This window comes from Diceros bicornis, chromosome 32 (assembly GCF_020826845.1).
Source record: "Diceros bicornis minor isolate mBicDic1 chromosome 32, mDicBic1.mat.cur, whole genome shotgun sequence".
In the NCBI taxonomy this organism is placed as follows: Eukaryota; Metazoa; Chordata; class Mammalia; order Perissodactyla; family Rhinocerotidae; genus Diceros; species Diceros bicornis.
In genome coordinates this window covers 11,479,778-11,506,673 of record NC_080771.1, presented here as the reverse complement: position 1 = coordinate 11,506,673, position 26,896 = coordinate 11,479,778, and the positions used below count along the sequence as shown (strand labels likewise).

At 43.4% G+C, this 26,896-nt stretch overlaps 1 protein-coding gene across 5 annotated transcripts in view; it reads left to right on the top strand.

Annotated features, from left to right (window-relative positions):
• CSNK2A2 (casein kinase 2 alpha 2) overlaps positions 1-25,327 on the top strand; it is a 40,135-nt gene extending 14,808 nt beyond the window's left edge. For 2 of the 5 annotated variants that reach the window (XM_058527927.1, XM_058527923.1), the window contains 7 exons: positions 8,398-8,457; positions 14,462-14,545; positions 15,333-15,443; positions 15,706-15,807; positions 16,319-16,419; positions 17,518-17,666; positions 19,095-23,339. In XM_058527927.1, coding sequence (XP_058383910.1) covers positions 8,398-8,457; positions 14,462-14,545; positions 15,333-15,443; positions 15,706-15,807; positions 16,319-16,419; positions 17,518-17,666; positions 19,095-19,171 — 684 coding nt within the window. In that variant the 3' untranslated portion in view covers positions 19,172-23,339. The other 3 variants (XM_058527924.1, XM_058527925.1, XM_058527926.1) reach the window with 3 other exon arrangements.
• Positions 25,328-26,896: the final 1,569 nt, after the last annotated feature.

Genomic DNA, 26,896 nt, shown 5'->3' with positions numbered 1-26,896 from the left:
TATATGTAGCTGGTCACACTTTTGCTGGGAACCCCCCGGGTTTATCGAGGTGTACGTGAGTGGGAACTTGTGTGCATTTCTTAGAGAAATAGGCTTCAATGAAACCAAACATTTTCCTAGTGGGAAAGTTTAAAAGGCTGTCTTAGTGGGACTTCATAGTGAAATCCCTAAGTTTTCAATGCCTCTGCTTCCTTAATGAGTTTTTACTGATTGTCTAGCCTTACCTGTGAAATTTCGCTCCAGCATTTTGTGTTTCTTTAATTGATGGCTGCTCTGTTGATTTAACAACATGCAGGAGATCAGTTTTTAATTCCCAAGAGAAACCTTACTTCTTACAAAGAGGATGTTTTGATGGCATACATTGTCTAGGAGCTTCGTTTAAAGGGGTCATGGGAAATTAATGTTTTTTTTGAGGCATATCTGAATACATCTTTATTTTATCCTCCTGATTAATGTTTGCCATGGTATAGAATTCTAGGTTGTAATTAATAATTTCCTCAGAATTTTGAAGGGATTGTTTCGCTATTACCACCATAGCTATGCTGGTTTCATCTTATGTGATCTGGTTTTTGCTTTTTGTTCTGAAAGCTTTTAGGATTTCTCTTCATTCTCAGTCTCAGATTTCACAGTGATATGCCTTCAAATGGGTCACTTTCATCTTTTGTTCTGGATACTCACGGGGCTTTTTCAATCTAGAAGCTTATGTCCTTCCATTTTGGAAAAATATTTTTAATGTTCTTTGATTTTCTTCCCTTTCTTCTTTGTTTTCACTTTCTAGAACTCATTCGAATGTTAGACTGCATATCTTAGAGCTCTGTTTTGTTCTCTGAACTTTTTAAAATAGTATCCTGTTCTTTTATGGTTTATGTAATATCTTCTATTTTCTCACTGAGAGTATGGTTTTTTTCCCGTTATGTTTTCTCCTTCGTGCCTTTTGTCTGTTTGTCTTCCAAATTCCTTTTTTTGTGTGTTTTTGGTCTTTGTCTCTGTTACAGTTGTCTGAAATGTCATGGTTTTTGAATGTCTGCTCATATTTTAGAATAATGAAATTACTGGTTACTGATTGTCAGTTCCTGTCTCGAGGATACAAGCCTGGCTGCTGGCATCTTAGTAGCCTCGAATTGAGGAGAGCTATGGCGAGGGTCATGTAGGCTTTCACTTAATTCCCCCATTTTCAATGCGGTGTTTTAAACTTGTTTTCCTGCTTTCAGCTCAATCTGTTTACCCTCTTTCAGTGATACCTGGGGTCACCAATTCCTGAGTCTTTCTGTAATTCTTCAGTTGGAAGTTGTTTGCTTCTGGACCCCCCTCCACTCTTGGCAGAATTTTCAGCTTTTTTGGTCTGCTAAGTCAGCTGGACATCTGTTTTCTAGCTTCAAAATGTTGTCGTCTCTTCCATTCTCTTAGTTCTTGTGAGTTAATCCCCCTGCTCCTTTCACTGTTATTTTAAAGGAGCTTCGGGAAGAAGCAGAGGTAGGGTGTGTTTGATCTGCCATGTTAAGCTGGAGAGCCCCTTTGACTGTCCAGGCCGTGCCGTTTCAGTCAACTTAAGAGTCATTCAGCGTCAGACAGCAGGTGGACATTGTGGAGGAGCAGATCGTGACAGGAGAATCGTTTGTTTCTTTGCAGGTAGTATGGCAGGCCACAAACAGCGTAATCAGTTGATTCAATGTCCGAGTGTCCTTCAGGCTTTTTATTTTGTCCTGTGTCCATCTTATTAGAAAAGCTTGTTTTTATTTTTTTCGTTTTATTAAGTGTGTTAATAACTGGTTTTAAGGTGTCACCCAGAGAAGGTTTGTCCCTGGTTTTAATATCAGGGTAAATCAGTAATACAGCCTGCAGCCCATTCTTTTCAGTGTTTTTTATTGATACAATTGATAATAAATTTTGATCTATACTTTCCTTTTATTGTAGAATCCTTCTAATTTTGGTATCAAGGTTATACTAACTTTATAAAATAAGTTGGTTAGCTTTTCCTTTCTGTTCTCTGCAAGCTTATATAAAATAGGGATTATCTAGGTAGGCGTGTTTTTGGGGAAGGGGGGACTTCGGGCTACACTTTTCCTTTTTTAAACATACTGTAGGTTAAAGGTTTATCCTGGTTTTCTATCTCCTCTTGAGTCTGGATAATATCTCTTTCTAAAAGTTGTCCACTTTCAATTTTATTTGCATAAAGATGTTAATAGAATTCTCTTAGTACTTAAAAACTTTCGTGTGCCTGTAATTATGCTTTCCTTTACATTTTTAACATTATTTGTGCCTTTACTCCCTTTTCTCTTTATTTATTTATTTTTTTATTTATTTTTCCCCCAAAGCCCCAGTAGATAGTTGTATGTCATGGTTGCACATCCTTCTAGTTGCTGTATGTGGGACACGGCCTCAGCATGGCCAGAGAAGCGGTTCCTCGGTGCGCACCGGGGATCCGAACCTGGGCCGCCAGCAGCGGAGTGCGCACACTTAACCACTAAGCCACGAGGCCGGCCCTTCTCTCTTTTTTTAAAAAATCAGCATTTCTAGATATCTCATTAATAATTTCAAAGAACCAGCTTTTGGTTTTATTGCTCAGGTGTTGTTTTTGTTAGTTTTTCTGTTTCGTTCTGTTTCTGCTCCTATCTTAATTATTTTCTTTCTTTCTTCCTTATTTTTTTTTTCTTGCATTTTCACTGTTTTTCCCCCTAGCTTCCTGAGTTGAAGTCAATTCATTTAATTTGTTTCTATCTTTCTTGATTGGTGGTAAGTGTGCTTTAAGTCTGTACAACCCGGGGCCGGCCCATGGCTTAGTGGTTAAGTGCTCGCGCTCTGCTACTGGCGGCCCAGGTTCGGATCCCGGGCGCGCACCGACGCACCGCTTGTCCGGCCATGCTGAGGCGGCGTCCCACATACAGCAACTAGAAGGATGTGCAGCTATGACACACAACTATCTACTGGGGCTTTGGGGAGACAAAGGGGAAAAAAAGGAGGAGGATTGGCAATAGATGTTAGCTAAGAGCCGGTCTTCCTCAGCAAAAAGAGGAGGATTAGCATGAATGTTAGCTCAGGGCTAATCTTCCTCACAAAAAAAAAAAAATCTGTACAACCCCAAGCAGCATTTTAGCTACATTCCATGGTTATGGAACTCACTTCTGTATAGTTTTCTTTTTTTTTTTTGTGAGGAAGATCAGCCCTGTGCTAACATCTGCCAATCCTCTTTTTTTTGCTGAGGAATACTGGCCCTGGGCTAACATCTGTGCCCATCTTCCTCCACTTTATGTGGGACCCCGCCACAGCATGGCTTGCCAAGCGGTGCGTCTGTGCGTGCCCGGAATCCGAACTGGCAAATGCTGGGCCACCGCAGCAGAGCACGCGCACTTAACCGGTTGCGCCACCAGGCCGGCCCCATATAGTTTTCAAATTAGTGGTGCAAATTCTAAACTTGTGGATTTGGGTTTTCTCCGCAAACTTTTTACTTTGAAAAATTTTAAACCTACTAACAATTGGAAAGAGCAGCACGATCAGTACCCCTATGTTAGTCACCTGGCTTTATCAGGTGTTAATATTTTGCCACGTTTGCAGTTGTTTCCCTCCCTCCTCCCACCCTCCTCTTTTTATCTCTATCTCCATCTCCCGTTCTGCTGAAGTCATCTTAAAGTAAGTTGCAGGCATCATGATACTTCACTCCTAAGTAGACTAGCACTGGGACTAGGTAAGACATTTTCCTATGGAATCACAATGCTATTAGTATGCTTAAGAAAGTTAATTTATACAGTAATGCCACCTAGTCCACAGTATACAGTCCATATTCAAAAGTTTCCCAGTAGTTATTGTCCTGGTACTGTCCTTCGTAGCTGTATGTTTGTGAACATATGACCCAGGATCCACTTGATTTTTTTTAAAAAGTTATTCTTTTATTGTTAATTCCTAATTTGATTGCACTGTGTCCAGGGAACATGATCTATATAATGTTGATTATTTGAAATTTGTTGCTGGTTGCTTTGTGACTTTAGTACATAGTCATTTTTTATGTCAAGCTTGTTAATTTGGTTCATATCTTCTGTGATCTTACTCATTTTTTCCCTTGATACTTCATCTTATGGTAGAGGTACTGGTTTCGTCGATTTCTCCTTGAGATTCACAGTTATGCTTCATATATGTCAAAGCAATAATGCAAGATACATGGTCATACTTAGAATAAAAGGCAAAACTTCCAAACAAATGAATAAGAAGAGCCAGTCTCTAAAACTTGGAATGAATACAGTAGTTATAGAAAACCTCAAACTCAAAATTTTCTCAAGGAAGCGAAGGGGCCATTTTAAGGTAGAAAAAGTTTCTGTTGGGACATGCTTTTCAGTTTTCTGTGCATTTAGAAGCATATAAATAAAAATGAATATACAATTTAAGTAAAATACATCATTTGGGCATTTAAAGATTGATATGACATCCCGAATGGGCTCCAGTTTCAGAAGGTGGTAGACCTGTATTGAGCTGTGGAGAATTTCTAAATCACTCACACAGAGATAGGCCTTGACCAGCTGGTGTCTTGAGGCCTTGTTAATGCTGTTAGGGTTTGATGTGGAGAGAGTGAGTTCACAGACTGAATCAATAACGTTTCCTTAATTGGGGGAACAACATTTACTCTTATTATAGGTCATTGACATTATTTTGCCATTTCTTTATAAGACATTTTCAGGTGATTTGTAGTAACTTTGATTTATTTGCTTGATTAGTGATTTGTTTTGCTTCCTTCAATTTCTAAAAATGTTGACCTTAGTTTTACTCTGGATCTTGGGGTTACGTGTTCATGCCAAAACTGGTGACTCCTGCATTAAACACCTTTTACTTTCACTTTACATTCCCAGTCCCCTGGTTTTTCTTCTCCCTGCATGGGGACCCCTGGGATTTCTGGACTAGACTGAGCTGTGTATGTTGGGGAATGTGCAAGCTGTATGTTCACGGTGGGAGTTTGTTGTGTTGGTGGTTCCCACATCTGGCTGGGAACCTTCTTGAAGTGTGGAGTCCTCCTAAATGACAATCTTGAGAATGAGGCTTTGGAACCTGTAGCTGATCATGGTGCAGCTGAACCGCAGCTGGGGTCTGAGGACCTGTCTGTGTGTATACAGCAGGAGTGGGGCCCACTTTGGGCTATTCCTTGCTGGGTGTCGGTTTTAGACTAAGGAGGCCCTCAGTCTGTTGATCAAAATGCATTTTTCTCTTTCTCTTCCTCAGCTTTCTGAGGTTCATTAAAAGTCCCAGGAAATTTCCACCTTGGGGTCTTTGAGTAGTCCTGGAGTAGAACTGATTTCTAGGGAAATGCCATTGTGTTTGAGGCTTGGGAACCAAGTGAAGGTTGGGGAATAGTTTCTTCTTCAGCACCTTTGTAATCTCCCAGGAGGCATAGGCTTGTTTTGTTTTTGTTAAGTCACTTACTTGATGAAAATGTAAGCAAAGCTAACTTCCAGCCAGCATTTTGCAGTTGACTGGTTAAGGATGTTCTCCACATAGCTGGCTAAGAAGGATGGAGGAAAAGCATGGTTCTTATGAAGTGTCCCCTTGTAAATTGTCATGGACTGTTAGTACTTCTGTTTCTCGGAAGACAGTTTTAATTTTGTTCCATTGACTGGTGAACAACATCAAAGACAAATATTTATTGACTGCCTTCTGTGTGCAGTCAGGGAACCACCTTACATGGTGTGGTGTATAGAAAGCATGTGTTATTCTGCTGTTCTGCTATGTGAGGACTTAGAGTATGGACTGAGGTGTGCGGTGGACCCCTGACATGTTTAGGGGAGGGAAAATTCAGAGATCTTGAATGAACAAATGGGTGACTGCCACCAGCCACAGCACCCATTTCTCCCCATCGTGTGTATGCCCCAGGACGCAGGGACACTGTCATGGGACTCGGGGTATGGGCAAAGTGGAGCAGCCTCTTGTTGTTCACAACAGAGTGAGAAATTACCTTGGGAACTTCAGGTCTCTGCCAATACCTGAATGAGGAATGTTAATTCTGGGACACTACTGCTGTCAGTGTCCTGTGAACACCCCAGAGGACAATGAACGGCATGGGGGTTCAGAGAAAGAAGAGACCACTGTCAGCTCTGTGGAGCCCAGGTGGGGTGGGTTTTGACTTTATGGGCTAAGGAGGAGGGGTGGGCTATTGCAGATTTTAGGGGGGAGGTGGGGACCCTGGAGAAGGAAGAATGGAGGTGGCAAATACAGGTTTGTTTGGGCCGAGTTGGGTGCTCCTGGGGGCTGCAGTGGAGACAGAGCTGCAAGAGTTGGAGGAAGCCAGACTGTGGACCCTGGCGAGTCCTGAATTTTAGGCCCAGGTGGTAAAACATTACAGATGTAGTTTGGTCTCCTCCTCCCCAGAGCTCCTGAGAAATGAGAGTGGGCATCAGCCTGTCATTCAGGACTTTATAATGTTTTAGGCTGAAACACTATATTCAACTAGTGTTTTTTGTGTTAACATAAAATTGATATTGGTTGGAGTAGCTAGAAATACTATGTTGGCAGCCCAAGGACATTTACAGACTTTACACACATGCTTGGTAAAGATACCATGTGATATGAGAGGAAGGCCTTCCACAGATAAAAGTGCAAATAATAAAATAGCCCTTATTTGTCTTCTGGAAATAAAAAATTCCAGCCCTGTGAGGGTTAGAAAATGCCTTTTTCACTTTCATGGCCTAGTTATTGACTTGAGGTTCAACTTGGCACAGCCGGGGAGAGATTTAACTCTCAGGGGAGGAGCTGGTTTGACACCCAAAGAGATGATAGTATCTTTGGCCTGTGTCTGTAGATAGAAGTTTGGTGTGCTGGCTGAGAAGCCCTCCTTGCTGTGCAGAGCCCAGGGGAGAACCAAAAACTTGGATGTTTGGCTGTTATGCAGTTGAATCTCTCTTGAGCGCAAGTGGCGTGCGTATGTCTGTGTGTGTGTGTGTCGCGCAGTCGGTCCCAACCAGGGTCAGCCTCTGGTGGTGGAGGAGCTCCACAGTGCCCCCGGTGTACTGGGCTGTGTGGTTTCATTCCCTCTAGTGTCCTAGCTAACTGCTGCCTGCAGTGGATGAAATCAAATATTCTTACTAAGCTGGAGGGAGAATTACTCTTACTTAGAAGGGGAAATTTGAGAAAGAAACTAAGTCCTGGTGTTCTTAGAAAATGTTACATTTGGTTCTTAGCAAATTTGTTGTTTTTCTTAAAAAAATTTTTTTTGAACAAGTAATATATTTATACAGATCTAAAACATAAAATGGTATGCCGTTTTCCCCTGTGCCCCAGCTGTCCATCTCCCACACACATATATGCATGAAGCCACTTTTTATTCGTCTCTTTTATATCATTCTTGCAGATACAAATATGAATGTGTAGTTTTACTTCCCTTCCCTTTTTACACAGACACATCACATACACTGTTCTGTGCTCCTTGGAGAGATTCTTACATTGCTTGAGTCTTTCAACAAAGGGAGAAACAAAATAATGTTTAATATAAAGGCGTGCTGATTAATTTTATGGAAACTGCTGCTTGGACTGATGAGGAAAGAGATTTACTTAGAATTGATTATCAAAAATAATAGTATAGTTTCTGACCAGGGTTAGTGATGATTTTTAATGAACCTGGATGCATAAATGCTACTCTGCCTCTTAGAAATTGAAATTTTGTAAAAACTCCCGGTGGGTAGGTCTTTGGATTATCAATAATGAAAAGTTTCATTTGTGTGTCAGTTTGGCCTGGAGTTATTTTCAGTACCTCTGTCTTTTTCTCTTTTAACATCTCACTCTATCACTCCTTTTTTCTTCCCTCTAAAACATTTTGTGTCTTTAGTTTCCATCAGTTGTTGTCTGTGAAGTGTTCCTTTTTTCCAGCCTGGAATTGGTGTTGGGGGAGTGGAGGGTATAGATTTTTTAAGTCTCTTACCATCTCCAAATGCTAATGCAATTCATTTTCCTCGGGTTTCTTTCACAAACAGACTGATTGTCCTCCTGCTGTTTCACCACATGGGCCGATAAAGTTTCAAGCTCTGCTGTCCACTCAGAACTCAGTGCTGTAAAGTGTACTGTGGGGTCAGTTTGTTTGAAGTGCAGTAAGAATATGAGGACAGTTGAACAACTTGGACTTTGTCTCCATAAAAATGTCATTGTGGGTATTGAAATCATGAAGCATTAAACAAGTTTTTAAAAGATCCCGAGTTGGTTTAAATGTTTTTCTCCCCTGGAATTCCTTTCTTATTTTTCTTTTGAAGACATGAAGTACTAGACCCTCATCTTTAGTCTTTGTCCCCATTTGTTCCAGATCGGGTAGAAAAAGTTCTGGGATTCTTAACTGACTTATGCACTAAGGTTGCAGTGAATAATGACCAACATTTGGGATGACAAGATGCAATGAGACTAAATTAACTTTCTGTTTTCTGAAATCTGTTTCAGCAACTGTACCAGATCCTGACAGACTTTGATATCCGGTTTTATATGTATGAACTACTTAAGGTAAGTGGCATTCATAAACAGTGAATTTTTCCAGGCTTACTCATCAAAGGAGAAGTTTTTGAGAGGGCAAAGAGAATTCAAGCAGAATATTTCTTGATGCCCGGAGAATTTAATGAGGTGTTTTTTTTTTTACTTATATTGAGGCCTCCATGGTGGGATCTTTACATAGAAACTTTGCAGTGGATCTGAAAAAGATGGCCAAGTCAAGGATCCCAGGGACATTTTACCAGAGATTAGAAGCTTCCTCTTCATAGCTCTTTTTGGCCCTTGGATTGTCTTTTTGCTGCTTAATTAATACTTACTATTAGTTTTCACTGCATAACAAATCACTGCAAACTTAATGACTTTTTAAAAATGATTTATGTCTCATAATTCTGTGGGTTTGCTGGGGTAGTCTTTTGGATGCCCTCATTCACATATCTGGGATGGCAGCTGGAATAGCTGAGGTCTCGTCCTCCGGGAGGTTAGTCTGGGCTGCCTCCCATGATGGGCTCGGGGTTCCTAGCAGCAAGAGAGGGCAAACCTTGATGTGTAACCTCTTTTCAAGCCTCCACTTGTGTCATATTTGCTAATGCCCTGTTGGCCAAAGCAAGTCGTGTGGCCCAACCTGGATTCAAAGGGTGGAGAAGTAGACTTCACCTCCTGATGGGCAGACCATTGAAGTCACATTGTGGAGGGACATGCATAGAGGGATGGCAGGCATTTACAGCCATCTTTTTCATGCCATCTCCCATAATCCCCTTCTCATATGAGACAACCTACCCTCTTTCCTACCCCTCTAGCCCTGGCTAATTAACCTTGACATGCAGGGAGAGGTGATGGGTGGAGACTTCTAGGAGACTTAACTAATCCCAAGACTGAAATTTTCAAGCATTACTGATTGATGGAGGAACGATCTTTTTTAGTTTGTCTAGGTAAACACTAAGGTACAGAATTCTAGAAAGGTTTGTAAAATGGAATAGACCAATGGTTCCTAAGTTTTTTAGGGTCATGGATCACTAAGAATCTAATGAGAGCAATGAACTCCCCCCAAAATGCATGTATAAATAAATATACAGTATTACATCAAGTTTTGGGGAGGGTATGGGTCTCAATTTAAGAGCCTCTGAAAGAATATAGAAGTGACTAAGGTATTGGCGTTATTGAAGAAAATTGCCAAGATGGAGTTTTGTTGGGATTATAAACCGTTCCTTGAACAAAATACCAAGTTAAATTAAGGCTGAGCCTTAGGGAATGGGCATTTGAAGAACTAGCTTTATGAAGTGAATGTGTTTTCTTACAAGCACTTGCACAAACCACTTGTCATTAGAGCCAAGGTGGTGGATTTAAGGGTTCACTCTTATGGCTCATGAGTCTTTCTTTTGTCAATAAGATCAGAAAGGTGAAGAAAGTAGAGCTTGGTTTATCCCACCTTCCTCCATGTCCACTCCAGACTAGACTTGAAGGCCTCGTAGGGTAGAGGTGTGCAGTGCCGTGTCCCATGAGCTGTCAGGCTAGCCCAGTGCCTGGAGGGGCTTCCCAGAGAATCCTGTGCAGTCACCCCCCGAGAGCTGCCATCCAAATCTCACAATTGGTTATTCTTTAAAGTGAGGTATTAAGAGTTTGTGGTTAGCTAGCACACCAAAGGTAAGATTTATAACCTAGCACAATTATCCTTAGATCAGGTAGACAGCCTAATGATGCACGTCGTCACAGGCTGGTCTTTCAGACAGCGCTCAGTGTCTGATGTCCTCTCTGCTTTCTGGAGGTGACAGCTAGGCTGTGAGGGCATACCTTGTGCTAATGAGGCACAGAACCCCAGATGAAACTCGAAAAATGCCTCTCATGCTTAATGGTCAGAAACTACCAGATTTTAAAACAGATAATACCCCAAGGAATTTAAGAGCATGTCAGTAACTCCACAGGGAGTCTGACTAGTGAACTCGGCAAAGGATTAATTTCTTTACTGTATTTGTTCAGCCTTTGCTTTCATCAGGTGTTTTTCCCATCCCAGGTATTGTGGTCCTTATTAGTTTATTCCTTTGGGCAAAGACTAGGCAAAATAACAGAATCAACACTTCCTAAATGTTCTCTTTGGGGGGATGGGGGGTAACGGAGATGGGGAAGAGGAAATATTTAACTTCATTGAAAATGTGGAAGAAACTGAGGCTGAGGACTGCAGAGTGATTGCTCAGTGCCTCACTGAGGCTTTGCACAGAGTCCAATCTGATTCGGGTTCAGGGAGGTCTGTCCTCAGGAGCCCTGGTTTCATAGGGCACTGCCACAAAGCCAGCGTGGAATCTTGCTACAACTCTTGTAAAACAAAGAGAAAAATTGAAGTAGAAACTGCATAAATGAAGTGAACACATCTTAAGTGTACAGTCTTGGATTTTACGTAAGTGAAACCTTTGCCCAGATCAACACAGAACTGTGCTGTCCAATATAGTAGCTACTGCCTGCAGGTAGCTATTAAATTAAGTAAAATTAAGAATGCAGTTCCTGGGGGCCAGCCCGGTGGCGCAAGCGGTTAACTGCGCGCACTCCGCTTTGGCGGCCCCAGGGTTCGCAGGTTTGGATCCCGGGCGCGCACCAACGCACGGCTTGGTAGGCTATGCTGTGGCGGCGTCCCATATAAAGTAGAGGAAGATGGGCACGGATGTTAGCTCAGGGCCAATCTTCCTCAAGAAAAAGGGAGGATTGGCATCAGATGTTAGCTCAGGGCTAGTCTGCCTCACAAAAAAAAAAAAAAAATTGCAGTTCCTTACTCAAACTAGTCACATTTCAAGTACTCAGTGGCCTCAGTGTGGCTAGTGGCTACCATGTTGAAGAGTGCAGATATAGAATTTTCTGTCGTTACAGAAAGTTCTATTGGACAGGGTTGGTAGACAACATTATAAATACCCCAGAAGGCTCTCTTGTGCCCCTTCTCTTCAGTATTCCGTCCTCTGAAGATTATATTTTCACCTCTACCACCATAGTTTAGTTTTGCCTGTTCTTGACCTTCATATAAAAAGCATCATACACTGTATACTTTTTTGTGTCTGAGGAAAGCAAAAGTTGCTTATTCCTGGAATGCTGATCCTAGGGATCATTCTCTTGTGTATGTATTCCTTCCCACGTAAAGATACCTAGTACAGTCCCCTTGCGAGTCTAGTCCAGTGGTTCTCAACTAGGTTAGCTTTGTCCCCCAGGGGGCATTTGGCAGTGTCTGGAACCATTTGGTTGTCACAGTTGGAGGGGTGCTACTGGCATCTGTTGGGTAGAGGCCAGGGATTCTGCTAAACATCCTGTAATGCAGAGGATGGCTCCCTACAACAAAGAATTATCTGGTCCAAAATGGGAACAGTGCTGAGGTTGAGAAACCCTAATCTTGTGCCATGGAAAACTCCACCAAGAGCACTCAGTGCCAAGCACATAGTTGGTACCATAAGAGTATGGGTTGTTATCATTATTATTACTCAAGGAGTGTATCATGAGATTCATGTAGCCTTCAAGTGCTTTTTAAGACAAACTGAAGAGCCTAACGTTGAAATTTATGAAAACAGTTATTGTGCTAATAAAAAAGGGAGATTTAGGAGCAAATTTTTGTGTTATTTAAAACAAAAAGGAAACTTAACCCAAATAGCAGATGGATGAACGATTTGAATCAACATTTGTCCAAAGAAAATGCAGGCGTACCTCATTTTATTGCGCTTCACAGATAATGCATTTTTTACAAGATCCTCCACCAGCGAAAAGATTACGACTCACTGCAGGCTCAGGTGATGGTTGGCAGTTTTTAGCAGTAACATATTTTTTAATTAAGGCGTGTACATTGCTTTTTTAGACATAATACTATTGCACACTTAATAGACTGCAGTATAGTGTAAACAGAACGTTTAGATGCACTGGAAAATCAGAAAATTCGTGTGACTCACTTTATTGTGATATTCACTTTATTGCAGTGGTCTAGAACCGAACCTGTGATGTATCTGAGGTATGCCTATAGAGGATGACCAATAAGCATGTGAAAAGGTGTTCAACTTGATCACTCATTAGGGAAGTGCAAATCAAAACCACAGTGAGATACTGCTTCAAACCCACTAGAAGAGCTATAATCAAAAAGATGAACAATGACAAGTTTGGGCAAGGACGTAGAGAAACTGAAGCTCTCAGACGTTTCTGATGGGAATGTAAAATGGTGCAGCCCCTTGGGAAAACAGACAGATTCTTGAAAAGTTTAGTGTAAACTTAACATACAACCCAGCACTCCCACCTTTAGGAATCTACCCTAGAGAAATGAAAGCATATGTTCTCCCAAAGGCTTGTACATGAATGTTTATTAGCAGCATTATTCATAATGTCAAAAAAGTGGAAACAAGCCAAATGTCCCTCAACTAGTACATTCATATGGTGGAATACCACTCAGCAAGAAAAAAGTAATATCGTTATGCTGAGTAAAAGAAGCTAGACAAAGTACTGTATATTATTTCACTTTATAAATGTCCAGAAAAGGCAAATCCGTGGCAACAGATAGCAGATCAGTGGTTGGGAGGAGAGAGGAGGGAAGGAGGAGGTAGGGGGAAGATGGGAAAGAGGATTGATAGTAGGCAAGCTTAAGGGAAATTCTTGAGATAGTGGAAAATTTCTAAAACTAGATTGTGGTGATGGCTGCACAACTCCATAAATTTACTAAAAAATCATTGACTTGGAGGGGCCAGCTTGGTGGTGTAGCACTTAAGTTCGCGCACTCTGCTTTGGCGGCCCAGGGTTCACAGGTTCGGATCCTGGGCATGGACCTACACACCACTTATCAAGCCATGCTGTGGCAGGCATCCTACATATAAAGTAGAGGAAGATGGCCATGGATGTTAGCCCAGGGCCAATCTTCCTCAGCAAAAAAAAAAAAAAAAAAAAAAATCGTTGACTTAGAGCCAGCCCTGATGGCCTGGTGGTTAAAGTTCCCTGCGCTCCACGTCAGCGGCCCAGGTTTGATTCCTGGGCGCAGAACCACAACACTCGTCTGTCAGTAGCCATGCTGTGGCGATGGCTCACATAGAACTGGAAGGATCTACAACTGGAATATGTGACTGTGTACTCGTGCTTTGGGGAGGAAAAAAAAGGAAGATTGGCAGCAGATGTTAGCTCAGCGTGAGTCTTTCCCAGCAAAGAAACAAAACAAAACAAAACAAAACCTCATTGACTTACACGCTTAAAAATCTTATTTGTTGGGCCAGCCCCGTGGCTTAGCGGTTAAGTGCGCGTGCTCTGCTGCTGGCGGCCCAGGTTCGGATCCCGGGCGCGCATGGCCGCGCCCCACATACAGCAACTAGAAGGATGTGCAACTATGACATACAACTATCTACTGGGGCTTTGGGGGGAAAAAATAAATAAATAAATAAATTGTTTAAAAAAATCTTATTTGCGTATCAACTATCTTATAGAAAGCAATTGCCTCCCTTGGAGTAATAATATAATCATAATTCTTAAAGTCCAACTGGTTCAGGGATTGTTTTTAAGGAAAATACTAATATTAAAATGCGTATTAATCTAGAAAACCCACATGGGACACTTACCTGTAAAAGAATCCATGTTGACAGATATATTTGGCTGTCATTCTTCGTGTCCACGTGAACTCTTGCATGTCATTTGAACCACTTGGGGAGGTGATTTCAGTGAGGTTCCCAGATCTAGTTTTAAACACATCATATTAGACCAACAAAGTAATGTATGATTTCTGAATGCAGGTGGTTGATAAGTTACTGCTAGCTACAGGTAGGGGAGGAGTGCCTAAAGAAGTGTATCGTTCCCCCTTTTTAAGAAACCTTCATCATAGCCTTTGATGTCCCTTCCTAGCAGCTGCCGGCGTGTGCACAGACAGCAAGGGGTGCCTTCTGAAGCGTGTTTTTTCTGTTTTGTTACAGACAGTAAGCTGCCCCTTGGGAGCCTGTATTCAAGTCAAGCTGTCACAAAAAATAAGAATATGCTTGCATTTGGGGGTGGTAGAGGGTTTGCTTACTTTTCTCTGTGCTTTCTTATCTAATAGGCTCTGGATTACTGCCACAGCAAGGGAATCATGCACAGGGATGTGAAACCTCACAATGTCATGATAGATCACCAACAGAAAAAGGTACCATTACAGCCAGGCAGCAGCAAGCCTTTCACTGGAAGGCTTAGGGCCGACTAAAACGTGGCCAGTACCTAGGTGGTTTCTGGAGACCCATGCTGTTTTCTTTGGCAGACTTATGGTACTGTTACTTCTTCAGTCTCCAGGGTTGGTTTCTACTTTACATAAGCATAGTACTCAAGGAAAGTAGACAGCTGACCGGTTGCCACTTGTTTATTTTGGTCATGGTTCTCTGGGGGCCTCAAGAAAGAAACTGCAGCTGATAGTTTCTACTTCTTTTTTTAATGACACTCAGACCAATCTGCCTGGCCTTAAAAGTACACTTGGGTCCCTCCTATTTTCAGTATCCAATTCTGGTTGTCCCTGACTGGTGAGTAAATGAATCACTAGTGTTAGATTAATGAAAACCTGGAGCAGTGCTTCTGTCCAGGCAGGGGGCATGTGTCCCCAAGCCTTTCAGTTATGACTAGAGTGTATAAGGAAAGCTGTTAATGATGGGGGGAATGTGTCACACATCTAAGTGGTATGGAGGCAGAAAGAACCTTAGCTCTGTTGATCTAGAGAGGATGGTAAGTCAGGATAATTTAAATTTATAAGAAGAAAAAGCAAATAATATTATGAGTGCTCTGCTCTAGAAATGTCCTCTTATGCAGTTGCTGAAAGTGTAATTTTTTAGCCAGTGCACACATTTTTTATGTGGCCAAATAATCACCTAATGTGATGTGGCTGTGTTCTGAGGCACAGGCATCTAGAAATAGTGGTTTCACGTCTTGCGTTTCCGTATTTGTAGCTGCGGCTGATAGACTGGGGTCTGGCGGAGTTCTATCACCCGGCCCAGGAGTACAATGTCCGCGTAGCCTCGAGGTACTTCAAGGGACCAGAGCTCCTTGTGGACTATCAGGTAAAGGCATTAGCAAAGCGCCTCTGGGTTCTTTTTGTATTTCCTTAGGGCTTTTCCTGGTTTGCTGTTTGTTTAGTCACGTCAGATACGTTCAAAACCCAGTCTTGATTCCATTCCAAAATGATAATTTCTGATTTTTCTCAACTAGTTTTTTTTTTGGCTTTGAATTCTAAACTGTCTGCAAAGGTCAGCTGAAGACTAGAAACTCAGAGCAGAAAGATGCATTTCTAACACCCTTGACTGGTTGTCCTTATGTCCTCAGATGTATGATTATAGCTTGGACATGTGGAGTTTGGGCTGTATGTTAGCGAGCATGATCTTTCGAAAGGAGCCCTTCTTCCATGGACAGGACAACTATGACCAGGTGAGCAAACCCCATCTGACTCATATCCATTTGGGGGCAGATGCGAAGAAGACAGCATCCCTTGATACGGATGCTGGCCCTGAGCCGCTAAATAGCACTCAGTGTCTGCATATGAGCTTTTCTTCAAGGTAAAGAATTTCACAGAATTTTGTCTGTGGTTACCAGGTCTCCAAAAAGGTGGAGACACGTAATGCTTTCTTATGCTCAACTTCCAGAGTGAGTCTGTGAAGAAGTCAGGCACCTTCTTTTCTCTTAAAACTAGCTTCTAGTCATTAGATTGTGGTGCCTGCATAATTGTCAGCTTCTAGAAGATTATTGTCATAAGTGTGTTACTGTTTTAAAGGCAGTTTGGAAACATGCATTCATGTGAACTTCGTGTCGTTGGGTATGCTACCTGTCGGCCCAGGCTTGGATCTGTATGTGGAAGTTCTCTAATTCCTTGTGCAGCGTCGTCACGGGCTCACAGTGAGTTCTGTGCTCAGTGATTTGGTCAGTTTGTTTTGCATTTCAGCTTGTTCGCATTGCCAAGGTTCTGGGTACAGATGAGCTGTATGGGTACCTGAAGAAGTATCACATAGACCTGGATCCACACTTCAACGATATCCTGGGACAGTAAGTAAGAGAAGGAAAGAAAGAGGGTTTAACTTTCCCACTTCAGGAGTGGGAAGGTTAGCCGAAAGTGCTTTCTAAAGTTTCTTTCCCCTTTCTGGCCATGTCAAAATGGAAAGATCTTTTTTTCCCGTGTGTGTTTTTTTAACTTATTTTGAGATATTTGGGCATTGTTTATGTGTGTCATCTAATCATTTTTCCTTCTCTGAGAGGTAACCTGTTTATTAATAGAAAATGGAAGACAAGATCAGAGTGTTACAGAAAAAAGCTTTCTGGTACAGCATATGCTTATTTTAATGGAAAAATCATAGAAAGCTGTGATTCTGCTTCTAATAAGAGATTTGTAGTTTTTTCATGTTCTATGTAATGGATTTTCTGTAAGGTAGCAAATTCTAAAGTATATTTTCAGGTACAGTGCAATAGTGTTGAAATGTAAATGTTGTGTTGACAATTTTCAAACCGTATTTTATGAAACCTCATGTTTCTGAGGATAGCTCTCTAAATATATCTGCTGAACAATAAAAATTACTCAGTCACCTCTGTGCCTCACCCAGAATTGACTAAAAGCCTGGGGTGTAAAAAATAATCTAGAAGGGGGCCGGCCCAGTGGCGTAGCAGTTAAATGCACGCGCTCTGCTTCAGCGGCCTGGGGTTCGTGGGTTCGCATCCCGGGCGTGCACTGACACGCCGCTTGTCAAGCCATGCTGTGGCGGTGTCCCATATAAAGTAGAGGAAGATGGGCACGGATGTTAGCCTGGGGCCAGTCTTCCTCAGCAAAAAGAGGAGGATTGACATTGGATGTTAGCTCAGGGCTAATCTTCCTCACAAAAAAATAAAGTAATAATCTAGAAGGGTTCTGCAAATTCTAAATCAGATGTAGAACTTTTAATTAATTTCATTTATCAGTCACAGGGCACTGTTTGGTTTGAGGATGCTATGGTCGTAACTATGGGGGTGGAGCAGGTACCAATAAGAATGAGATTTAACGAGCTTATAGTCAGTGCTGTATTCTGAAATTTTGTTGGCTTTAGCCCTAATACGTAAGGAAGGATTCTTGTTGAATTTAATCCCAGAATACTAATGCTTCCCTTTTCTTCTCAGACATTCACGGAAACGCTGGGAGAACTTTATCCATAGTGAGAACAGACACCTCGTCAGCCCCGAGGCCCTAGACCTTCTGGACAAACTTCTGCGATACGACCATCAACAGAGACTGACTGCCAAAGAGGCCATGGAGCACCCGTACTTTTGTGAGTCTCCAGGCGGGCAATTTATGAAACGAAAATTCTTCTACCCTCTATGTTTGAGGCCAGTCAAGAGAATTCTGGGTATTTGGATTGAATTGTCCTTGGAATTTGGCCTCATTAGTTCTAGACTTCTGAGACAGGTTTGCAGATCTGTTTCTTGATCCTCAAAGGTGTTTGCTTATTCTCCGCTGTAGCTCCCTTGAGTCTGGTCTGTTGGACCATTCCCCGTGGCCCTGAGTTGATAGATCACAAGTGTCTAAAATTTGTTTTCAAATATATATGTTTGTGTGTAAATCTGATCAAAGATATTTTCCCCCTCAAAAAACAAGTAATTAGCTGGAAGTAATAAGGTAACCATAGTGTATTTTTTAAAAAGAAAATAAGTTAAATAGAAGGAATTTGAGGAAAGGAAAGCAGGTATGGAAAGACCTCACTAAACTCCTATCTGAATTACTGACTTCTTAGGTCTCACTTGGAGCTGTGTGTATATATTCAGTTGATGTGGCTACTTATTGTTCTGCATGCATGCAGTTCTCCCCACTGATCAAGTATGTCTCAGACTTTCTGCTTATTCTCTGCAGTGTGAGGTGATTTAGTCCAGTCCCAGAGGAGACTGAGAATCAGGGAGGTTAAGTGACCTGTCTCAATTCACCCTCTGAATCGAGATGAACACTTTCAACCTGTGCTATCATTCATTCTCCTTTTTTCCCCTCTGGAGAGTAACTAAATCTTCCCGGAAGAATGCGTTGCTGTGTGGTCTGGCACTTGCTGCCCCATGAGCATTAGCAGACAGCAGAGTGAAAATGTCTCAGCCTTCCAACCTCAGACTAGTGCAACTCGGGTGTCCTCTTTCCAGTTTCTCGCACAGAAAGCTATTTTCACCCTTTGAGTTAGATTGAATTAAGAACGTTTATAATGTGTAACTCATGATCTGTCTGCTTTTCTGAATACACATCATACTTCTATAAAAAAATTTTTTAAACTACCTTGCTTAAAATTGATAGGTCTTCTAATGGCTCTTTTTATTCACCCTTTCCTCTGAAGTGCTTATTATTGCACAAGCTTTGAAGAAATTGGGGGTTGGATATGATGTTAGTATTCAAGGAAAATAACACATAAGAAAATGAGGAGAGATTTTGAACAGTGGGAAATGAGTGTTTCTCTGCCTCTCTTTTCCATGAGTCTCAGTAGTTGAACGTGTATTCTGGGGAAATAATAAGAGTTGACTGTAAGAGCAATTCTCCTGGTCGTTTTTCAGTGTCTGGTTTTTCTATAACCTTAATTCTGTAATTTCTGTTGCCCGCCTGGCCCTGACTTTCCCAGCAGTCTGTCTGCTCTCTTGATCTCACTGTGGAAGGGTTGGGTTTGTCATGGTGTTCTCTCCCACGCTGCCCAGCTGATTCCGCTGACTTTCGTCCTGTTTTCTTGCAGACCCCGTGGTGAAGGAGCAGTCCCAGCCTTGTACAGACAATGCTGTGCTTTCCAGTGGCCTCACCGCAGCCCGATGAAGACGGGAAAGCCACGGGTAATGCGGCGTTGATGCTTGCCAGTAAAACCAACCAACCAAACACAAATCGTGAAGGAGAACTACAGTGTGATAAAAAGAAATTCTAGTCATTCCTTCTAAACAAAGAAGAGTAAAGACCTAAAAGTCTGTCAAAAAGAAAGAAACTCCCCAGTACTAGTCTGCAGGGAGCTGCCATTCTGGCAGCGTGGTGGTGCACGTAGTTCGGGATCTGAGGGAACTCTCCCTTTGGAATGCCTGGGAGATGAGAGACTCGGAGTTGTACATTTCCCTTTAGTTAACAGGAGACCACTGTTGAATTAACTCGTTCGGTCAGCCAGCTCTGAATATCTGACTTCCCATCTATTCCACTGTGGTCTGGGTTCCCTTTGGTGAGATTCAGGCTCAAGTTTTAGCAAAACGTCAGCAGTCTGTACTGACACACCAGCCTCACTTACGAAAAGGAGATATTAAAATAGTGACAGTATTTTTTTTTTTAAGCTCTTATACAAATTCATGTTTTACGTATTTTTTTATGACATGAGCTCTCTAGGAAATGTACCTCATCCCTGTGGTTTTCTTCTCAGTGTCTTCATTTGGGAGCAAACTGCAGTCACTCGCACGGAGTCCCTTTTGATGTCAGGAGGCGTCACTTTAAACTTGGTGATGCCGTGAACAGGTCCATCTGTCTCATCAACAGTCCCATGCATAACTCGGAGCTCACTCTAACCTTTGTTGATTTGCCTAACCGTAAAATCTTGTTGCTGTTTTTTTCGTGTAGCTTTTCTTTTTGCAGCCTTGTAAGGAAAACCCTACCTTTCCCAGCACATCCCTGTGTGTGCAGCTATTTTAATGCACCTCTCTGAAACAAAAAGTTTTTGTTCACAACCATAACTAAAGCTGGAAAGTCAGTTCAGGCAGGTCGGGGAGGGAGAAAAACATCCTATCAGAATTTATTCAGGAAAGACTTATTGGGTGAAAAAAATGTTCTCCCCCGCCTTTTGCCTCTCTTTATCCCCATTAGAAACAATTCTTGCTGTTATCAGAGTAATCTGCATTTTTAAGCTCTGATAGGTAATACGTAAGTGTGTTAGCAAAGATAAGTCTCACGTGCGGGGACTGGAGTTGTGTGAGCAGGGCCACCCCATAACCCAGGCAACTGAGGAGAGCAGTCTGCACGGGGCTTGGGGAAGGAAGTGGAGCTCCCGGGCAAGTATCAAAGCTTGGGATCCGTTGTGCTAGCCTTCACGTTAACAGAGGAAGCTAGCTTGTGTTTAAAAAAATTAAAAATAGGGCTGATTTCATTTTGGGGACTTGTCACCAACATGGTTTGCAAGCAGTCCCCTCACCCCAGCTGCACAGCTGTGGGGACTTCACACACCTAGGCTAGAGCTAGAGATGTCTACCACCAAGTCACACTTTAGGATTTCTTCATTAACTATTTAATAATGCCATACATTTTTATAAGGTTAGATTGTTTGGAAACATGTGTTTACATTCCATATTCCAATAAAATCGTATTGGTATTGGTAGCAGGTCCTATCTCTAAATGTAGATTCTATTTTTGTCATTTGGTTGGTGGGAACTTAAAATGCAAATAAAACTCTTATTATAGAGTTGAACTATAAAGTTGAGCAGATTAAAAATTAAGATCCCAAGGCCAGGAAATGCATTCAGTTAACTTCTCATACCAATAACTACCTGCCTGTCTTGCATATTCTGTATATTAACGTATACATTTGTTCTACTTGAAAATCAAAGGCAAGACATGAACTCTTGGCAGAACCTATATTGATGTGTCAGGCAGCAAAACTCAGTGTTTTGGATTATCAAAAGCCTTCGAATGTGCCCTTCTATCAGAATCCCATCGAACTGTTGGATGTTGTCAGGGAGAGGTGCCACTGTGTGTCTTTCCTGCCCCCTACCTCTCATCTTCTCCTTTGTCTCCCACGTGTTTTTATTTTTAAGTTAGCCGTCTGGGCCAGGCAGGGGGAGCCTGTTGGAGGGTCTTGGTGAAGTAGTAACCCTGTTTCTTTCCCTTGGGTCCCCCAGAGGCAGTAAAAGCAGCCGGAGGAGAAGAGTCAGGTGCCTTACTTCTGCCTCTCTCCCCTTTGGTCACAATGTGGTTGGTGCAGACACAGCTCACCTGTCGGTCCGTGGGTTCTGTAACTGCCGCTTTGACACAGGAGTAGTTCTTCGTTTTTATGCATACAGTTTACTTTTCTACCATATATAGTTTTTACCTCTGCTCACGCGTTAGACATACACCATAACTGAATTTAAGATGCTTACTCCTTTCTGAGTCCGGTCTTGACACCGAGCCTCCGGGCCTGTAGGGTTGATTGAGGTGGTTCTTTCCCACACTAAAGCGAGTCTAGTCCAGACCTTTTCTCGTTTACCTATCTCCAGAGCCATTTTGTGTCCAGATGGGCCTAGCTCCCCTGAAATTTTATAGAGTATATACCTGGGTTAGGAGATGGTCTTGGAGAGTTCCAGAAGAGGGCTGAGAGTGTGTGTGAGAGAGAGAGAATGTATGTGTCTGAGAGTGGGAGTCTGGTCTTATATTTAGACGAAGCTGTGCTAGATTTACCCACCCAGTATCCTTTTCAGTTAGCATGCTCTTTCTTTAATTCATCTCAGTAATTCCCATTAGACGTTTTGTTTGCTTCAGTACTTTATAACTGGTTAAAAGTGCCTATGATAAGGACTTGTTTCCTAAAGAAAAGCAAAAAAACGTGGGGAACAGGGTAGTGTTACACTATCATCTCAGGTACTGCCTGTGTTCGAGAATCTAGACCTGATGTGAGAACAAAAGGTTCCTGTGCCAAACAGAGCAGTGTGTCATAGTTCATTGGCCACAAGTGAGCATAGCTAGCCAGGTTTTACTTCAGCCGAGGAGTCTCTGGTGAGAGCGGAACCAAGAGAGGGCTGGGAGTTTCGTTGGTGGTTTGCTTGCAGTTTGCTCTGCTCGGCATCGTATCAGCTGGCCTGCTCCTGTCCTGTCCTGTCCTAGCCCCGTGGAGGTGACTGGCTGGGAGAAGCCATCAGTGTATAATGCAGACCAAGCATTCCTGGGTCTTCTCACCAATTAGAGGAGTGTCAATGCCCGTTCCGTGCGGCACTTAAACATCAGTCTCTCCGCTGGGTCTCCTAACAGACGTTGTCTAACACGTCGGTACTCACGGGGCTCAAAGCAAGTGTATTTCTTTGCTGAGGAGGAAGGTGCTCGCAGACTAATTGATTGGAGGAGATGGAAGAGTGGCAATCCTTGGGGGCTGAGAGAGGGGCTGTTGCAAGAAGAAAGGGAGCCAGTAAGGCAAACAGACGAAAGGGGGAGCTTGAGGAGGGAATATGACTTCTCGAGGGGAGAGGCTAGGGGACGTGAAAACTTGGAATGGCACTGCCCCCTGGATTGGTTCCAGCCGGACTGAAAGGTGGTGCTCTCCCGGTGGCTGCTGAGGCCCCGAGAGTTGGCGGCCGTGGGTCTCCGGCTGCGCCTACTCAGGGAAATGACTTAGGTTCTCCCAGGTGCTGCACTGCTGAGGATGGAAGCAAAATTATTTTGGGACACAAGCAACAGTTGGAAGGATTTTTCTATTGAAATGGATCTAAGAGAGCCAAGTTAACAGTTTCCTTTAATGCTGGTTCAGATTAAATGATTCATTTAGTAACCTGTGTTACTGCATGAGTACCCACAGGGAAAGGCAAACTTCCTTCCTGCAAATAAATAAGAGTAGATATAGCTAATCAGAGTCAAGGTCATTGAAATAGAAACCCTTCCAAAAGCAAAAGCAGGGTCCACATGAGCACACGAAAAGTCAAACTTTGTCAGTGAGCTTAATAAATCTTAAGACTGAATAATGTCCTGCCTTTGAAAACTAACCCCAGGGTGGGAACACAGGGGAGGGGAGGTGGCAGAGAAACGTCTGGCTAAGAAAACCAGTAATAACATACCTTTTTGAGCTATGAGGATGTGTTAATGAAAACGACCCCAACGAGGTGTTCTAGAGGCTGGGGAAAGTGATGTGATGGGATATACAGGCGATGTATACTTTTGTGTAGAGTCTCACAATGTGCTAAAAATGTGATGCTTAATCCTGAACTGCATGTATTGGGGATTGTTAAAAAAAGAAAACTTTCATTGAATCAATAAATTAACAGTTTTTCACTTGCTGGCTTTTCTTGCTGTAAATTATCACTTAAGAGCTTGGGACAGAAATCTTGACACCCAGTGGAAAGCTTGGATAAATCTTCAAGAACCGTGGAGCCGACTGTTTCCTTCTGTTTGCAGAAAAGCAACACTGCCTGGGTGGTGATCCTTTACAAATGACTACTTCAGACAAGATTGGCCACCTCTTTGTATCACTGGATGACTGATGTGTGATAAATGTGCTGCTGCCCTTAGAGGAAAGAAAAATGCCATGTTAAATCCTGTTTTCATAAATAAAAATGTTGATAATCACCAGCCTTCCCAAGTGGGAGACAAGCCACTGCTGTGAAGGCCTTAAACTTGTATTTCCTGTCTCTTGGGGGAGAGGAGGGCTGAACCTCGAACTGCAGAGCTGTGTGTGCGGTGGATGCAGTAATCACCTTGGTGTGAAGAGTCCTTTAGCAGGAGAGGTGGGACTAGAGTGGTGGTTTGGTGGGGACTGTTCTGTTTCTTGGTGCTTGGTTCTGAATTGCACCACTCAGACACCTGCTGCTTGGGGTTGACCTGTTCTGTGGCACAACTTGAACCTTTGTGGCAAGGTGTTCTGCGTTTATGAAAATCTCTGCACCCCCACTTTTTGCAAAAACAGGCACACACTCTTGTTTGGCAAATGGTGGTGTCTTTAATTAGTGTGCTTGCTTCTCACTGATCCCTCTGTGGAGTTGGACGTTTGGAAATCAGTTGCTGAAGTGCTTAAAGCAAATAAGAGTTCGTTCGTTTTTAATGTTAAGCGCCACTTGGCCTTTCTCAAATACTAAGCATAGAACCCCTCTTTTAACCAAAGAAAGTTTTCACGAAATGATATTTGTGTGTGACAGCTTCCTAAGTGCATAGTCCTTTCTCTCAGTGCTGTGCTGTTCTGAGACAATCCTTACAGAATCCTGCTGGCATCTCACCACCCACTCACTGTGCTGGACATGGAAGGAGAAATGAGGTTTTCAGGCCGTGCCAGACAGCTGCTTCCAGGGGAGAGTTAAAAATATTTGAGCTCCCTTTTGCTCCTTATTAGTGGACTCGGCCCTTTCCCTGTGTAACTACGGTCATCTGATTCTTTGTCCCAAGACGTCCTCAGTAAATTAGGTCAGGTCTGATGGGGATCTAGAGTTGGACTGCTGAACTTGTAGCTTGGCTTGCACAGAACCGTCAAGAGGCTTCAGTGCTTCTGAATCAGCATCCTGTACCTAAGAGAAGGGGAGGAGACCCAGTCACACACGTTGTGTCCAGAACTTTCCCCTTGCTCTCACTTAAGGCTGTCCCCAGGACCACCTCTGTTAATGGTGATCAGAAGAGGAAAGAAGCGGGTACTCTTTGAAACCTGAAATCATAAAGTCGGTTCTTTGCTAGGTTTTCCACAAAGTGGCATGGGCAAGGCAAGCTTGCATGCTGTTCCCAGCACTCTGCAAGAGAAGGCGGCCGCGTGCACGTGGAGGCCTGTCCTTCCTCCGGGTCAGAATAATTAATGCCGTCTTTCCCCTCCTCCCGTCTCTCCCCAGGTCTGTTGCGGTTCCTCCCACTTTTCCATAAGCAGAACAAGAACCAAATCAAACGTCTTAACGTGTGTAGAGAGATCACGTTCCGTGAGCAGACACAAAATGGTGGCAGGTTTGGCGAGCACGAACTAGACCAACCGAAGGGCAGCCCACCACCGTATACCAAACCTCACTTCCGAATGTAAAAGGCTCACACGCCTTTGGCTTCCTGTTGACTTCCTCCTCACCCAGAAAGCATGGGAAATGTGAAGGGTATGCAAAATGGTTGTTGGTTACTGTTGCTCCCCACGCCCCTTGACTCGTCCCGTGGCCACCTGTTTTTCCAGCAGACCACATTAACTGGCCGGCCACAGACTCCACAGTGGGGGAATGGGGGCATATATGGCATGACGGGCAGTTACATATTATAATTTTAAAAGTATATATTATTGAATAAAAGGTTTTAAAAGAAATGTATGGAGAGTTTTCAGTATGGAAGGGGCCAATAACCGAGACCCGTGGCCACAGAGGACTGAGAAATAGAAGAGCATTTGTGCCAGGTGCCAGAGGAGGAAAGGGAGAGTCCCAGAGGCGAGGAGGGCCGGGTGTAAGGATGCGCTTTACAGAGATGAGGAGTTGAAGGGCGATGGTGAACTGATCCTGGGGATGGGGTGAGCCGCAGAGGGTTCAAGTAGACTTGGAGAGCCAGGAAAGCCAGGCTTTGCCTTGAACACGTTCGTCTTACCTTGACCCCTCCTTCCAAAGCAGGTGAGTCACCCAGCGATTTAGGTGGAAGGTAGATGTTATCTCTGGTGAACTCAGGAAGGTGCTCTAGCTCCTTCTTTGCTTTCCCTTTGCTCCTGTCTCCATATTTCATCCCACTTGCCAGTCCTGTGCCCCCTCCCCATGCCCCCTTCTGAAAAAGCCTCTTACCTTGGAGCTGGTTGAGTCTGCTGTCCTGAGGCAGGGAAGGTGTCAGGGGCCTTGTGTCCAGATCCAAAGGCTGCTTCTGATCGCGTTTTGAAGCTCCCGTGAACGGGAAGGAAAAGTGGTTGCTCAAATGTGAAAGCGGGTGGAATGGAGGCACCAAATCTGTTAAGTGAAAACAACTAAACCCTTTTTACAAATGAGCCTTACCTGGCCACCTCAGTCCTCCCCTCGCGGGACAGCCGTGCTACGGGGAGGTGAAAGCAGTGACAACCTAGTGGCTGCCAGCCATGTCTCTGGCTGTGGCCTGTGTCCTCGCACTGCCTGTAGAGAGCAGAAGCGCCGGGCAGGCCCCACCCGCCCAGGTGGCTGGATGGGGCGCCCACTAGTTCTCCACAAAAGCCACTTGATCCACACAACATTCCTCCTCCTGTCTTCTCTGCTGCTTGTCCTGAACAGGTGACTATGGGAACCCAGGTGTGGATGCTCACAGTTTTTGAAGCAATTATGGGGGGAAAGCAAAGAGGCCCCTCGGGGCCACCACAACGTCACAGTGTACCTTGGACCAGCTTCTGTCGTATCCAAGCAGTTCCTCGGGTGTGGGCGCTCAAGACTGTGCGTGGCCCTGGACACCAGTGGGTGAGGGCCCGCAGGCCCACTGCCAGCTGACTTGGTAAGGCCAACGAGACACTGAATGGATGGACTTGGTACTTTCTCCCTCCATCACTGGCCTGGTGTTCTCAAGTGGTCTCTCAGGAGGCCCCTTTTTGACATAAGGCTCTGCAAATTTCTGTTAGTCTCCTGGATCTCGGGCACAGCATCTCAATACCTTGTCATAATGAGCATGTCCCTGAAGCTCCTGTGGACGTGGTGCTTTGTATGTGTGTGGTTATCTACATAGTATGTTATCTCCGTGTTGACCAGGTGGTGTTCGAGGGCCTTCCTGGAGACGAAAAGTCTCTTAGGAGCAGATACATGGTCACCTGGCGTGAGAGTGCTTTCAATGCCGTGCAGAACTTGAACGCTAGCTTGGTCCTCCAATTTCCCTTCTCAACCAAGATAATCTTGGTTTTTGTGGATGATTATTGTTGGGTGAGAGTGTTTGGTTGTAGAAAGAAGGGGA